This window comes from Pezoporus flaviventris, unplaced genomic scaffold (genome assembly GCF_033815535.1).
Source record: "Pezoporus flaviventris isolate CSIRO_AGI_PZ_B2104156 unplaced genomic scaffold, CSIRO_AGI_Pfla_v1 ptg000015l, whole genome shotgun sequence".
In the NCBI taxonomy this organism is placed as follows: domain Eukaryota; kingdom Metazoa; phylum Chordata; class Aves; order Psittaciformes; family Psittacidae; genus Pezoporus; species Pezoporus flaviventris.
Window position 1 is genome coordinate 20,272,967 of NW_026892563.1, and position 15,397 is coordinate 20,288,363.

The following is a 15,397-nucleotide window of genomic DNA, read 5'->3' on the forward strand; positions in this document are numbered from 1 at the left end:
TAGCTGAGGATTTGTGGCTATTTCATAGTTTGGAAAGGCGAGCTTTGAGGTTTCCAGGTCAGAAGTGTTTGACAAGGATTTAGTGTCATCCACAACGTGGGACATGCTAACAGGCTTTCTTGTTTAAAGGCAAGGCTGTAACTGTAAAAAGAGGCTACAAGGGTAAAACTGGGAGGAAAAAGATGATTCGCTCAAGTGATTTATCCTCACACTTCAAGACTCTCAGACTAGGAGAGTTCCTCTTGTTGCATGAGGCATGACTGACCTGTCTTTCCATTATTGCACTGCTGAGTTATTACAGTTTTGAAATGTAAACAGGAAAGACTTTATAACCTATGGGGTAATCTGCACAGGCTAATTTGTACCTTCCTGGAAAGCCTACATCCTTGCTCAGTGAAACAGGGCATTATGGAATCTTAGACAAGTTTTCCTGTCATTTGGGAAATCAAAGACAACACAACAGACAAGCAGAGAGAGAGACCATTTAATTACCACTAACCCTTCTAAGCATTCTTGGTTTTCTTAGTCTATGTAGCTGGACAGTTGGAATTATGCTGTAGCATGGGAGAACATTACAATGGCCTCTTGTGCACCATAAGCCTTTTCATTGACAAACTAACACTTTTTTAATGAGAGTTTCTGAAGTTGTTACCCAAACTACATTCCTTATCCTGGATCTCATCTTTAGTACCTCTCCCAGAGGTATCTGGGAGTTTGGATCCAGACATATATGTGAATCCAGGCCTTGACCAGGTCCCAGTGAAGTCACTAAAAATATTGTTGGTGCTGAACGGATACCTACTAGGCTCAAATGAAAAGTAAAAGCCATCCAAGGTAAAGTGGGAGACAAAATACAGGCTTTTTCAAAAATCAAAATAGGCCACCTTTTTCTCTCTCGCTTCCACCCTTCAGTCACTTTTTTTTTAACAGTCTTAACTTTATAAGTAGTTTAAAGTAATTGAGAAAATGTTTAAATTTAAAAATGATGAATAGTCCTAGACCAATGCCCTAAAAATGTCATTTGACCTTCCTGATATATAACTCTTAATTTTGGAAGTTACTGACTCCAGTCAAGAATTTTTGGTGATGATAAAATACTGACACGTAGAAAAAGAAATACCAGGAGGCTGAGAAGTGAACTTTTGTTTGCAGGTATCGCCATTTCTGGAAAAACGGAAAAAGAAGAGCGAGCACCTGCAAAACTTTGGTGTGTTACATATTTCATAAGCATAACCTCAGGGTAATGTTAATGTAATCATTTACGTGGGTATATTATTTTTTGCAACGTTTGTGGCACTAGTTAACCTGTTCTTTACAGAAGTGTTAGACTCTTGAAGCAGCCTCTGCAAGCTACAGAGGCAGGTGCTGGCCTGCCATTCTCGGCCCACCTCAACACCACGCCCAATTCTGCAAAGTGTTACAGATGTACATGCTATTCCCTCACAGACCAGAGTGCTCAGGCTGAGATGCTGTCTGCAGGCTAGGACGAGACTGGAGAGCTGTATTCCCGTTGGAGTCCCACAGCTAGAGAGCACCTGCTCCTGGCACCCACCTTGGGATGTGGAGAGGAAACATGAGCTAATAAGCACTTCCGTTTCCCATCCATGTGTGTGTGACTCTGTGGAAAACAAGGCACCTGGTGATGCTGGGTCCTCAACAGGAGGAAAGCCGGTGGACTCTGACTCCTCTGGTGTCTTGCTCCCCTCACCTTCCCTAAACCCAGGCTGACTTCCCGGCAAAGAGCGAGCCGTTTGCCAGTCTTCTCTCGCTCTGTGGGCAATGTTAAGGTGGAAAGTGCAGATGAGGAAGTAAATGCAGGCATCTGCTCTTTGTGGTGTCCCTGTCCGATCACGAAGCGGGGGAAGGAAGATGTGGGGACAGGGTGAATTGAAGTGTGTGTCAGTCAGCGGGGGGATGATCTAAGTATCTGAAGTCATTCGAAAGGTCAAAGCAAGCATTAACTCTTCCCCGCCCTCCCTCCTCTTCGGGGGCTCGGGGGAAATCACAGTCGGCCCAAACTAGATGACAGCTTGCTTCGACTTAATGATAGGCTCGAGGCAGACGAGTCGCGGCCGCCCAGACAAAAGGAGGAAATGCGGTGCTGCCACTGACCCAAAAAGGGGCACGGGCAAGGGCAGGGGCCGAGCCCAGACAGGAGGTCAGCGGCAGCCGCTCCGCTCCCCCCGGCCGCCCCACGGGACTCCGCATCACCGGCACGCTCGGAAGAGCCCTCTACCGCTTCCCTCCCGAGATCCCGCCGTAAACCTGCCTCCTTCGCCAAGCAGTGCAAAATGAACGGCAGCCTCAGGCAGGAGAGACGGGGAGCGGGCAGGACGCGAGGTAAGCGCAGCTCCGCCGTCCGCGGCCGGCGGGAACACGTCCAGCCCCGGGTGACTGTGGCTTTAAGCGATTCGAGGGAAACCTCGCGTCTTTCACACACATTTCTTTCCCCTGCCGGTCTCTCTCCCCTCCCCGGTTTCCTCCCGCTCTTCCCCTCTCCTGCCGCCCTCTCTCCCGCTCCCTCTCTCCTCCCCTCGCAGCCGCCCCCCCTTCCCCCCCCCCCCTTTTCTCCCTCCCCTCAAGTTTCTCCCTCTGATTAAATGAGAAGGAAGTGTGGGAGTGGTGGTTTTGAAGCTCTCCCTTTAAGAGGCAGCCTGAGTGACGAATTGTTGAAATTGCCATTGCAGGATGGCATTCCGCTATAAATTCATTGTTCCACCTCCTCTCATCTTCACATTTCTCTCCCTTCTCCTCTTGTTCACATCGACAGACTGGGGATAACAACAACAACAACAGAAAAGATACAGGGAGGGGGTTTTTACAAAAATCCGGGACGGTTTCCGCTTCTGGGTTTTTCCTTTTTTTTTTTTTTCTTTTCTTTTTTTAACCATCTCACCGGAGACGAACGAGGCGATTTGTACAGCCTGAATTTCTTCTCTCCCCTTCTCCTCCTCTGCAAAACAAAAGGGGGCAAAAGAAGGAAAGGGAGCCCACCGGAGCCCGAGAAAGTGCCGAGTCGCAGCAGACCTGCCCCCCGCCCCTGCTGCTGCTGCTGGCGATGATACGGTGACTACGGCAGAGAAGTGGAAGAGGAGTGGGAAATGCTCAAACTTCTCTACTTGCCGGCTCCGAGCCTCCTCTCCTCCTTTTTCTCTCTCCCTGCCTTGCCCCCCCAGCAGCAGTGATTTGGATTTTTTTTGCCTCTCTTCTTCCATGCGCTCCCGGCTCTTCCTTGCAGAGAAACACAAAGTTCACAAGCGAGCGGCTTTTGTTGACATTTTTTTCTCTCTCACTCACACTTGACTCGAGTTTGGGAGGGAGAACTTTTTTCTTTTTTTTTCTTTTTTCCTCCCCCCCCCCCCCTTTCCTATCCGCTTCCCTACCTCCCTTGACGACGCTCCCGCGCTCCGCGGACCGGCTCTTTTCCACCCCTCTCCCCAATTCCTGTTGTTATTATTACTACTATTAATTACCATTACCACTGCGGCCGCTCCTGACGGCCAGGCAAGCATGCTCCTGAGGCTGCTCTCCCTGCTGCTGGCCGCCGAGCTGCACCGCGCTCTGGCCCAGCCGCCGGCACCTGCCGCCGCCGTAGCGCCACCGCCCCCCGCCGCCTCCCCGCACCCGCCGCCCCGGCCCCGGCCCCGGCCCGGCCCTCCCCCCAGGCCGCCCCACGGGGCCAGCGGCGTCGTGCAGCGCCTCGACCCGACCTACGCGGGGGGCGGCAAGGCGGGATACGTCCTCTACGCGGGGGGTCAGCGCTTCCTCCTCGACCTGGAGCGCGACGGGGCGGTGGGGCCGCGGGACGGCCCGCCTCCGCGCTGCTACTACCGCGGCACGGTGGACGGCAGCCCGCGCTCCCTGGCCGTCTTCAACCTCTGCGGCGGGCTCGACGGCTTCTTCGCCGTGGGCAGCTCCCGCTACACCGTGAAGCCGGCTCGGCGCGGCCGGGAGGCGGCCGGCCCGCACATCTACGGGGAGGGCCCGGCCCGAGCCCCGCATCTCTTCCGCAGGGAGCGCTTCAGCTTCGAGACGGTGCCGGCCCGCACCAGCTGCGAGACCCAAGACCCGGCCGGGACGGCGCTGTCGGAGAACGGGCGACGGCGGCGGAGGAGGCGTCGCTCCGTCTCCCGGGCCCGGCAGGTGGAGCTGCTGCTGGTGGCCGACGCCTCCATGGTCCGCAAGTACGGGAAAGGGCTGCAGCACTACCTGCTCACCTTGGCCTCCATCGCCTCTCGGCTCTACGCTCATGCCAGCCTGGAGAACCACGTCCGCCTGGCAGTGGTGAAGGTGGTGGCCCTCGGCGAGAAGGAGAAGGGGCTGGAGGTCAACAGGAACGCTGCCACCACTCTTAAGAACTTCTGCAAGTGGCAGCACCAGCACAACCGCCTCGATGATGACCATGATGAGCACTATGATGCAGCCATCTTCTTCACCCGCGAGGTAGGCATCACCCCAACTGAGAGCTACTTGGTGTCCCTTGAACCATGTGTTGTAGGGTAGCTGGGACACAGCAAGACCAGCCTGGTGGCACTCAGCCATGTTGACCAGCTCTGCTCAGTGGTTGCTTCTCTGTTTGCATCTTCAACATTTCCAGTGGGTTGTAATGTGTCTTGGGGATCGATACCCATGTGCACAGCTGCTAGGGATGGAAGAGGGGTTGAAAAGCCAGTAAACTGTGTCTGCATTTGTGTGACCTTCTCCCCAGCAAGGTCATCCCCAGTGTGGGTACGCACCCATTCATGCCAGTGCAGCGCAGGGACTCCTGCCAGGGTGGAGAGGTGGTAATTTGCCAGAGTGGGAAATTTGGCTGAGGCCACCTAACTTATCTCTGCTTGAGAGATGATGTTGTTCCATCTTCCTCAGTGAGATGTTTCACACACAGCCCCTCTCTCTCTTGGGAAGGTGGTCTGGGCAAAAAGGGCTGATAACACTCCCTAGCCTAAATTAGTCCCTAAACAAACCTGCTAGTGAAAATGGGGGAGAACACCTTAAAAGTGCATGCAGCTTCTTTGTTGAGTGCATTGAGATGCTATTTCCAGCAAGAATAGCTCCACCGCACTGGAAGGCAGCAGCACTTGTGGTTCAAGGGTAGGACGTAAACGCAAACCACAGGTAAACAGAGCTGCAGAAGTTGAGTGAGTTGGCTGGTAGCAAGGGGATGAAGTCTTTTTCTCAAAGTGAAAAATGGGTGTCCTGATCAACTGTGGGTCGGATCTGGCTGGAATTACCCATGCAGAGTTGAACCTTGCTCAGTGCCCAGCTGTTAATTAATTGCATTGCCAGAGGTCGTTAAGGGACATTGCTCCAGTAGACTTGTGGCTGAGTTTATGCAATGAAGTTCTGTAAGAATATCCCTTCAGCGGTTTGGGTTTGGTGTTTTCTTCCTTTCCCCAAGTGTGAAAAAAATAACTGCATGACTTTCCGTTCATTTGAGTTCTCCTGCTTTTCTGCATCAGAGGAGCCTGCCAAAAAGGATGCTTTGGATGGTTTGTGGAAGGAGTTGCTCCAGAAGGGAAAAAAAAAGTGCCTGGCTTGCTTTTATAGCTGTAAATAGTTGAAACATTAGGTTCTGTGTCAGTCAGGCATCACTTGTAAAGGGGGAGCCTTTTTTAGCAGTTTAAGTCCCATTGGTCCAATTTGCAAGCTTTCATTTTTTTATCGTTATAATCTGAATGAAAACAGGCTACCTAGGCTGGGTCAGAATGCTCTCACTTTTTGCTGTAAACATCCTTTCTAATGGCTTATTAATTAACCCTGTGTCAGAATCCATCACTTCACCAAACTGTTTTTCTCTGACAGTATTCTCATTTATTTCTCTGGGATTTATTACAATTCAGAAACTTTTAGGGTGGCAGACTGTGAATCTTAACATCAATTGCCAAGTTAATTTGGATTGAGATAGGATGGGAATGAAAAGAGCACTTGCTTTACAGATGCTTATGTGTAATTCTTTGTATGGATGCCCTGCTGCCAGAGTAAGGGTGTGCTGCTGATCAGTAATCCACTTGCAAAGACGGCTGAGCAAAGCATCTTCCATGCCTAGAGTTAACTCGTTTGGATGTAAGTAGTATCTAAACTAAACAAAATGTCACAGTTCTTGTGATCTCTTAAGATGCAAATATTGCTTGTACTGTTACTTAGGGATGTAAATGATTTGCAAAGAAAAAGCACAGGCTACTGTTTTCTTGGTTCACATTTTAACAGGTTTAACTATGGGATTAGCTCCTCAGTGCAGTTCAATATAACTTAATCTACTTTAACGATTTTCTGTGTGCACACACATGTTGTTTGGCATTATGTTTCAGTGCCAGACTCAATAAGAACAAGAGCATAGTTTCTTGCTACATGTGTTCACGATGTTATTTGCAAGGAGTATGCATGAGTCCACAGGATTTTTATATGCTTACACTTGAAATGTCAACATGAATCTATTTGCTCCTCCTGGCATGTAAATACAAAAAGGGTTAAAGGATGAAAAAGCAGTAGAGGTGTTTCCCGGAGAAAACAACCCCACTTTGAACTAAAGAGAGATTTTTTCCAGTCTAGCTTTTCAATGAGAGTGGCAGCAATTGGCAGGAGGATCCAACTTTTACAACTATGTTTTGAATGTATGAAGTACGTTGCTTAGCTACTAGACGCCAAGCCATGGCTGCATGTTTTGATGGGCTCTGAATACCGTCATGCTAATTTTTGAGCATCCAGATGTCTTCTTCTAAATGGCTTGTTTTTTAGGCATGGGGTAAATGTGTGAGGTGCATTTTCCGTCTTTGTTTACTGACTGAGGCCACCATGAACTTCATGTCTCTGTCAACAGAATAATATTTGCAAATCATTTGTCAGCTGAACGCATGTCCTCAGCTGTATGTAACTGTTTACATGTAGTTAGAATCTAAATGCTTGTTGTCATACAAGTCTCTAATATACTAATTATCTTCATTCTGGAGTGACATTTACTTGGATGCTATTTCTGACACCAAAAGAGGCTCTGAAAAGATACCAGCTTTACTGAGGTCCTTATAAAGGAAAAATTCCATCAGAATTCAGCACCATCACTTCCTCCTCTTCTGTTGTCATTGCTTGTTTAAAGATAAAATAATAACCACTGACAGATTAAGAGTGTGCTGGCAGCTTTCCCTCATTACAAAATTAGTACTGGTAGTTCAAATTATAATCAACATCATCATTCATAGTAGGAAGTACTTCCTATACTGAAAGATTTTTAGAAGGAGATTTAGTGATTCTGCATTAAAACATCCACTCACTTTCAGTCATAATCTGTACTTAATTTGATAAGGGCTTTAAAGCAATAGTGCTGCAGAGCATAGTAAATAGTAAATAAATATGAGCATGAGTTCAGTTTTGGGTGATATACACAGCACGTTAAAGCTATTTTAAGGTTCTGTATTGCGTATCAATAGTGGCAAGGGCCATGTAGCTATCCATTAGCTGCACCAAATCCTATATTTGCTCTGTAGCTGCAAGGAAATCTACAGTAATGTGTCTGGTTGTTATTATCACCTGGGTAGGAGGTTGGGAAAGCCTTCAATGGGCACAGAAATTATCTATCACTAAGTATCACAGAAACTTATTCAGGTTCCACAGTGATTGGTTAAGTTCCCAAAATCTAATAAGAAGTGTATTTTCCCAGTGGTCTCAAAATCTCATTTTTACCCATGATGGCCAGCATCAATCTTGACAGAGGTCTGACTTGTCAGTACCAACAGGTGATGATTTTCTAATACAACCAGAGAGAGCTCTCTAAGGTGGCTTGGCCTTTGCAACCGTAGAGAATACATAGGTCGCCTGCTGTTTGACTACTTTCTGGCTGAGTCCTTGACAGCAGCTGTAAATTTTTGGGCCTCATGCATCCTCAGAGAATCTTCCATGGAATATGGTGATCATCTGATGGCCAGGTGAGTCCTTTGCACTGTGAGGCAGTGGAGAAGCATCTGTTTGGTGGGGAGGAGGAAGAGCTTGTAAAGTCTTCTTCCCCTGCTTTGTTCCCAATGGCAGTGAAGTCAACAGCAAATTTAGAATTTAGTCCTTTTCAGGCTTTTTGTTTGTGAACAGTTCTTGGAAGCTGGAAACAGGTTATCTAGAGTCTTCAGGTTTTTATGGGTGCAACAAAATACTTGGTAGATTATTTGTCACAGTAGAAAAACATGTTGGACATGACTTGCAAACTGCACTTGAACTCAGACTGTTCTTTTCCAAGGTCTAGCCTGCTCTGTAATTATCCTCTAGAATTCATCCAGTCTATTTCATTAGTGACCCTTAGTTAAATTTCAAGTGAACTATTGAATGCATTTGGACATAATCCAGTTCTCTTGCTTTCCTTTTCCCCCAATTCTGAATCATGTGAAAATTAAAACGGATATTTCTCACAGTAGATACAGGCAACAAGAGCAAGAAAAAAATACTTTCTGAAGTGCTTGTTAGCATCATCCGTGATAGCGCCATCATGCCTGGCTCTAACAAAAACTTCATGCTCAAGCCAAAGGCTTCTGTCCCGCTTTTTTCTACACAGTAATTATATGGGTCTTGTGTGTATGATTTAGTTTAACTGTCAATCTGACAATGCTGTTGAAATTTAACAGCAAGCTTTTGATTATCTCAGCTCTACAGATGATACTGTCATTGCATGGAGCACATGCTTTCCTTGGCTCTAGTTCTTCCTTTTTTTTTTGTCTTTTTTATATTATCATCTTCCCACAATTATTATCCCATATTAGTAAAACAGGTCACTGCACGAGCCGTCAATAGAATCATATATTTCACAAATGTTTATTACTCTGAAGAAATAATAGTCTGATGTGTTTACCAGTTTAATAGCATTTTCACCAATTTTGTTGCAAATCTAATATTTAGATAATGTCCCTTGGGAAAATAAAGTAGGACCTAATTTGTGCAGAAGTAACATGGTTCACATTAACCTACAGCGATGCTCTGGATTTTTCCCACAGAGGAGCAATGGGTTGGGCATGTTAAGTTGCACATTTTAAGTTGTTCACCAGCTACCAGTTTCACTACTGAAACTTTGTTTGCCCTTCTCCTCCTGATAGAGTCCAAATGCTTTACGTGCATTTTGTCTGTAGTTTTAAATAATCTGTGGTTTGCATTGTGCTGCTGTGTTTTCTTTCTATGCTTGGGGGGGGGGGGGGGGGGGGGGAGCTTCATAAATCTCTCTTCGAAGCATAAAAACTTAATCCAGTAATCCAGTTTAGGCTCTATTTCTAGTACTTTGTTGCACTGTTCTTGGATGAGGAGTGCCTGGGGTCCCCTGTACCATATAAGGGAAGAATAAGAACATCCAGTTTGGTAAGGAGATAGTTTCTGAAACCAGCAAGTGTAGCATAGCATGCATATGCTAAACTGAGCCCAACAAGGCATCACGCATACATTGTGTTTCCTTGAATGTCACCTTCCTTAGAATTCAGAAAGCGTGCTCTGTACATTTGATATTCAAATGCCCCAAACTGAGGTCTGTATTTATCATATTAACCTGAAAGGAAGGACCTGAAAGGAAGGTTGTTGCCTGTCTGAAAGAGAGCTCTTGAAACACACTGTGGTGTGGGAGGAAACACTGCTTATTCTGCACGGTGCTTGGTGGTGCATTTCCACAAATCAAGCACACCCCATGCGGATTGTTCCTTACATTTGTACACAAAAGTTCCAAGGTAGTGCACTCCCAGTTACAATGATTGGTCAGTAATATGCAACCATTGGCTCTTACATTCTCTCATCTCTGTTGAAAGACACAGTATAGATTTATTTCACTACAAATGTTCTGTGAGTAAGGGTCTCTGTGGGCAAGGGTCTCTTACCTTAGGGGGATGTGATTTTTAGTATTATAATGAAGGCAGTTCCCTTCTGCACACCTTAAAAGTTAGTTTCATTGCCAGCTTCTCACTAATGAGTTATATGTCCTTCATCTGAGGATGTTCTCCTCCTCCTCTGGGGCCCCTTGGCCTTCATTCAGCCAGACATTATCTACCGAAAACAAGACAGTTCTTCTAAACCTTCACAGATACCCACATAGTTTCTTCTGGGGTAAGTTTCAATCTTCCTGCTGCAAACCTAGCATCAAGTTGGCCTCAATCAATTTTTAAGTTAAACTACGAGGAAAATACGTGATTTTTGTTTTAGTAGATACGAAAGGTATCACCATTCTCATTTTCCTCAAAAGGTAACCAGGCTTCAGTCATCGTCTCAAAATACGGCCACAGGAGAAGGACAAAGCATTGTCCCAGTGAATCTGGCAGGAGTCCTTCCTTTCTTCGCAGTGGTGGCCAGGCCGTCTTGTGCCCTTACGTGGACATCCCCATAAGCAAGACACACCAGTGTCTCAGGAGGATAGCTTTTCACCAGGGATGAAAGTGAAGCCATCCACCTCATGGCTTCCTCCAGGGCAGCATTCCACAATTTTGGCTTATAAAGCTTCTCTGTTAAGTGTCATAATATTGCCTGAGGGGTAAAATAGACCATGCCCTAACTACTTTTTTCAACAGTTAGCTCTTATTTCCAGTGTACCTTTTGCTGTCTGTCAACTTCAGTGTCATGCTCCTTTTGCCTTCCAGGCACCGTGCACTCCTTGGGTGATGCCCACAATCCTTTCTGTTTGGGTGAACTTTACTTTCCTCCACATGTGCCATTCAGCATTGCTATGACATTAGTAAACTTTCACCCACTTTGCAGAAGGGCATGCAGGAGGGGGAATGCGTGGGTCTTGAATACTGCCTGATCCCACCCTGCCTTTACAGGGCTGTGGTGAGAGCACTGCTGCAGGAAGTCGGAAAGTCGTATTTAATTCCTTCCTCTGCTTGAGGGATTTTAGGTCTGTATTGCCCACCTCCCAGGAGAGGTCTTTAACCGATAGGTTGTAAGCTGTTCCAGGTGTTAAGAAAACTTTCCACCCCTCTGACCAAAGCTATGTCACTGTTTAGCAAGTAATTCAAGATTCATATGGTGAGAAGGAGAGAAATCGTGACCTGAAGCCACTGACTGGAGTGCACCACTAAAAGCAAGGCGGTCTGGGTTCCCAGGCTGTTTCTGTAATTTACTGCAGGACTGTTCAGTGTAAAAATACAGAAGCAGGCTGAGGAATAGGGACCAAAAATCAGGTCGCTTCACAAAGTAAGCACTAACTGCAGCTTGGGCTAGGGAAACTTTTGGCACACGGAGCCACAACTCCCTGCATGCATTGACATGTGCAGACCTTCACTGTAGGCCTCAGTCTGGTGTATACCATAGGGCAGTCTCCTAAGAAGAAGGCTCCTAAGTACACTTATCTTGGAAAGGAATTTGAAGCTGTATCACCTTCGTATTGGGCAAAGGCTTTAACTGGTGAGCCATTGTAAAGAAACCAGACAGCAAGCAAAGAAACACACAGAGATATGAAAGCTGTTTGCTATGCTTTAAAAGAAAGTGATGTGCAGCTGTGTGGCCTAATCCTGTTGGCTTCTCATACATCTTATCTAAGAACATCTGTAGTCTTAGCTTCCCCAGGGGCAAAGATGGAGAAACATTAATCATCTCAACGCCAATCAAGCTTTAGTAAAAGCTAGGTGCTAAACTACTCAGGATGTAAAACTGTGACACTTTGGGGCCCATAAGGTCACAAAATGAACACCCTGTGAAAGGCAGGTAACTCAAAGACCAGAGGGCATGTGAGTCAATTTTGTTCTTACATTCCACCAAACTGTCCATGTTGGTGCTTAAATCCTATTTTGGATCAAGTCCATGGGCTCTGGCCTGGTATCAGGTTTCAGTAACCAGTTTATTCTTGGTTTTAAGCCTACTGCACAAATCAAAGGGTTTCAGGTAAAATAAATAAGCTGCTCCAGCAGGGTGCCGTGACAGTTATCTTCATTCAGAACAATGCCACGTATACATGGCAAACAGCCAGTGGCTCTTGATGTACTTATGAATGCCAAGAAAACCTGGCCTTTAATAAGCCATCTAATTAACTATTAGTCTTATGATGTACAGCTCAGTTTTCCTAAGTCATTTCTTTGCCAAAGCTTAAGTCTTAACTTCTATTGCTGCCTGGGTAGCAAATGCATTCTTCTATTTTGAAACTACTCTAATGCAGATCTGTAATGCAGATCAAGGGCCAGACTCTGCATTTCTTCTTTAGAAGTATCAAGAAACACTTATTCTTCGAAACTTCTTCCACTATGTGGAGGCAATTACATGAGTATACAGATCTGAGTAAGTGATTAACTTTTTTAATAGAAGCCACACACCACAGTGAAATAATCATTGGAAACTGGTTTTAAGTATCATGTGAGTCCCTGTTTTCTTAGTGCTTTAGCTGGAATATGACAAGTTGAGGAGACCTACACAGATTTTGTTAGATTGCATCATTACATCAAAGCCTGTTGTAACAACAACCACCAAAAAAGAAGATTTTCAAGGGAAATAAAATATTTTACTTCATTGAAGTCTGAGACTGCTTTCTAAGGCTGCACAGGGAAACTAAAAGTATAACAATTGATGCTGGTAACAAAAAGTGCATGGCAAGCATAGCTACACGAGGCTTAAGTCAAAAGAAATTTTGCCGTAAAGTTTCAATCTGTGGAAGTGTAAGCAGGCATGATTTTTAATAACATCACTCAAAATCATGCTGTTGGCAAGGACCATGTAGCTAGGGAATGGTGACTTGAACCAATATCAAACTTTTTGGAATATTTGCCTCAGAGACACAACTGAATAGGCTTCAATTACATATATAGTATATGCTATGTGATGCTATGAATAGAAATACATAGTTCAAAAAGTGCAGCAGCAAGAGATATGAAAAATGAGACTATGAGTTACAAACATAATGTAGTCTTCAGTAGTCTGCTTAAGTGTCAATTGACAATATCAACATTAGCTTAAAAAAAATCATCTTCATGCAATCACTGAGGACTAAAGCCTTCAAGGAAAACTGGAAGACTCAGGACATGCTTCCTATTCAAAGCATAGCCAATGCATGCCCTTCTCTAAGGGCAACCCATAGACATCCCTATCCAATAACAGCTTCATACAAAGAAGTTAACAACAGGAAATATTTCCTGTCCTTGTTTCCAAGATCCTTTATAGGCCTCATCTACCACTTCCCAGCTGGAATTCAGTAGATGGCTGTAGGGCTCCCCATGCAGCCTTGCTCAGACTGCTGGGGAGGCAGAGCGGATGTGATCAGGGAGCTGGCTAAAGGAAATGTGGCTTTACTATATCACTGTCCACTGCTTTCTGACCACAAAGTGGTCTCTCTTCTCTTCTCCTTTGCGGGGATCGTTGGTCCCACACCATCTGAGGACAGCTGTATTGCAGCTGCCTCTGAGGTGTTGGAGGAGCTAGGTAATTTTAAACAAGCAATTCTCAGAATCATTTATTTGCTGCTGTGGTATTTCCTAGCAGCAGCCTTTAACTAATACAGCCCTTCAAGAAATTCATTTTATCTGACCCAAAGTTAAAGTATTTCATAAATAATGAATAAAGCCTGTTCTGTTTTGTCTAGACAGCTATTATGCAATGCCTTGAAAGTTATCAGTGGGATGCTGAGATGTGTGGATATGTGTCATGCTTGGGAAGAGATGGAAATGGTGGAGGAACAGTGGTTTGATGAAGTGACTGGATTTCTAAGGAAAACCTAGGCAGGCAGGTGGTGCAATGTCAGTAACACATAGCATATGAAAAAGAACCAAACATTGCTAGGTCTGCAAGTGCTTGCATATATGCTTAGCTATTTATGTATATCTAATGAAGGTGGTGTAATGCAATCCTGTGAATAGCTTTCAAAATTTTGAGGGAGGGATTACTAACCAGCCAAGAGTCAGAAGGGCTGCTTACAGTTAACATCCCCGTTGTGATTTTTCATACTTTACACATCCCATCAGAAGTGACTCTAAGGAATTAGTTTATGAGATTGCCTGCTTAGAAAGACTGTATTCTTTCAATTAGACTTGTGTCATCAAATCCAGAGGTCTGGTTGCATTTACTGGTATAGCTTCATAGTCATATCAGTGGCATAGCTTCTTTTTTGTATGCAAATGGAAATACAGCATGTGCTGGCATAAGACATCTGTGTGCTGATATAATTGTGCCCACACTGGGAGCAGTGCTGATGTAAGTATCTACGTAATAATGACACCCAAATACAAGAAAAGACCATATGACACAGAATCTGCATGCAGAGACAAGGCCTGAATTAATGTATTTTATACTATTATTGGCACTGTCAACCCAAAAGTAATTTAGACCTCCTCCAGTAAGCTGCTTTCTGTCTGATTTATGTTCTTTTTGATACTTGTGTAAGAATTTCCATTAAACTGCTTGTATAGATTCAGTTTGAATTACACTAGTATAAAGGTACCTTACTTCCTATACAGCTTATACTCATTATTTAGACTGATTATATCACCATGAAAAGGTATTTTTATTGGTACTATGCACATGCATTTTTCTGAGTCTTGTTACTCATGCTGCTGGAGGTAAGCCACTTACAGATATGTTTACACAGAGTTTACTCTATGTAAACTTGATATGTAGCTTACTTTACTTTATGTAAAATATACCCTTAGATTGAAAAGGCCAGATTCAGAAGTGTTACATAAAGGGCTAAATGGATATGAACCCAAGCAAAAGTAATAGGAGTTTAAAGATTGTCTCTGTCTTCCTTGTTGAATATGACCTGGATGTTTGAGGCTATAACAACATGACCTCACTTAGGGCCTCTTCCAACTTTGGTCCAGAGATGCTGAAAATCATATGAAGTTTATTTGCCAAAATAAAACTGGAAAAAATTGTATTTCATTTAAAGTATTTGAAAATGGGCATCCTTATTCTGTGCCTTCCCGTAAGCCATGCAGAGCCAGGAGCAAACTCTGGGGAGCTGACTGGATATCAAGGGTGGGAGCCAGTGGGGTTCAAGAGAAAATTGCCTGCATATTATCTGCATTGCTACAGAATGGAAGTTTTTTTCTAAACCATAGGTTATACCTCTGAAAATTTGTGAATTGGAATACTTTTGAACTTTATTTCTTCTCTTCTTGTGATGCTGTGGCATTTAAATCTTGATGTTAAGTAGCACCAAGAGTGAACTTCCCAAAAAGAGTTCCCAGACACCTGGAAGTCAGAACTGATCCCAAAATTCTAGCTCCATATATGCAATACTGCTATGTAATTTTACCTTGAAAATCTCTTTATTTCATCTTGGTGAGAAAAAAAAAAACACTTTTTTTGGTAAAGAGATGCTTTGTCACAGTATCTGTGAACTTTGGTTTTGACTTCAGTGGGATTTGAATCCTGTGCATTCTCAAGTTTGCCTAAATTTGAAACTTACCAGTGGACATTGTTGACCTGAAGCTTTATATAGGGTATCTGTTATTCAGATGGATTAATTATGAAA

General features: G+C 44.6%; 1 protein-coding gene across 1 annotated transcript in view; it reads left to right on the forward strand.

The window, feature by feature from the left end:
• Positions 1-2,913: 2,913 nt before the first annotated feature.
• The window catches only part of ADAMTS5 (ADAM metallopeptidase with thrombospondin type 1 motif 5), a 48,078-nt gene continuing 35,594 nt past the window's right edge, over positions 2,914-15,397 (forward strand). The window contains exon 1 of the mRNA XM_061453746.1: positions 2,914-4,443. Coding sequence (XP_061309730.1) covers positions 3,511-4,443 — 933 coding nt within the window. The 5' untranslated portion in view covers positions 2,914-3,510. The remainder of the gene's footprint in view (positions 4,444-15,397) is intronic.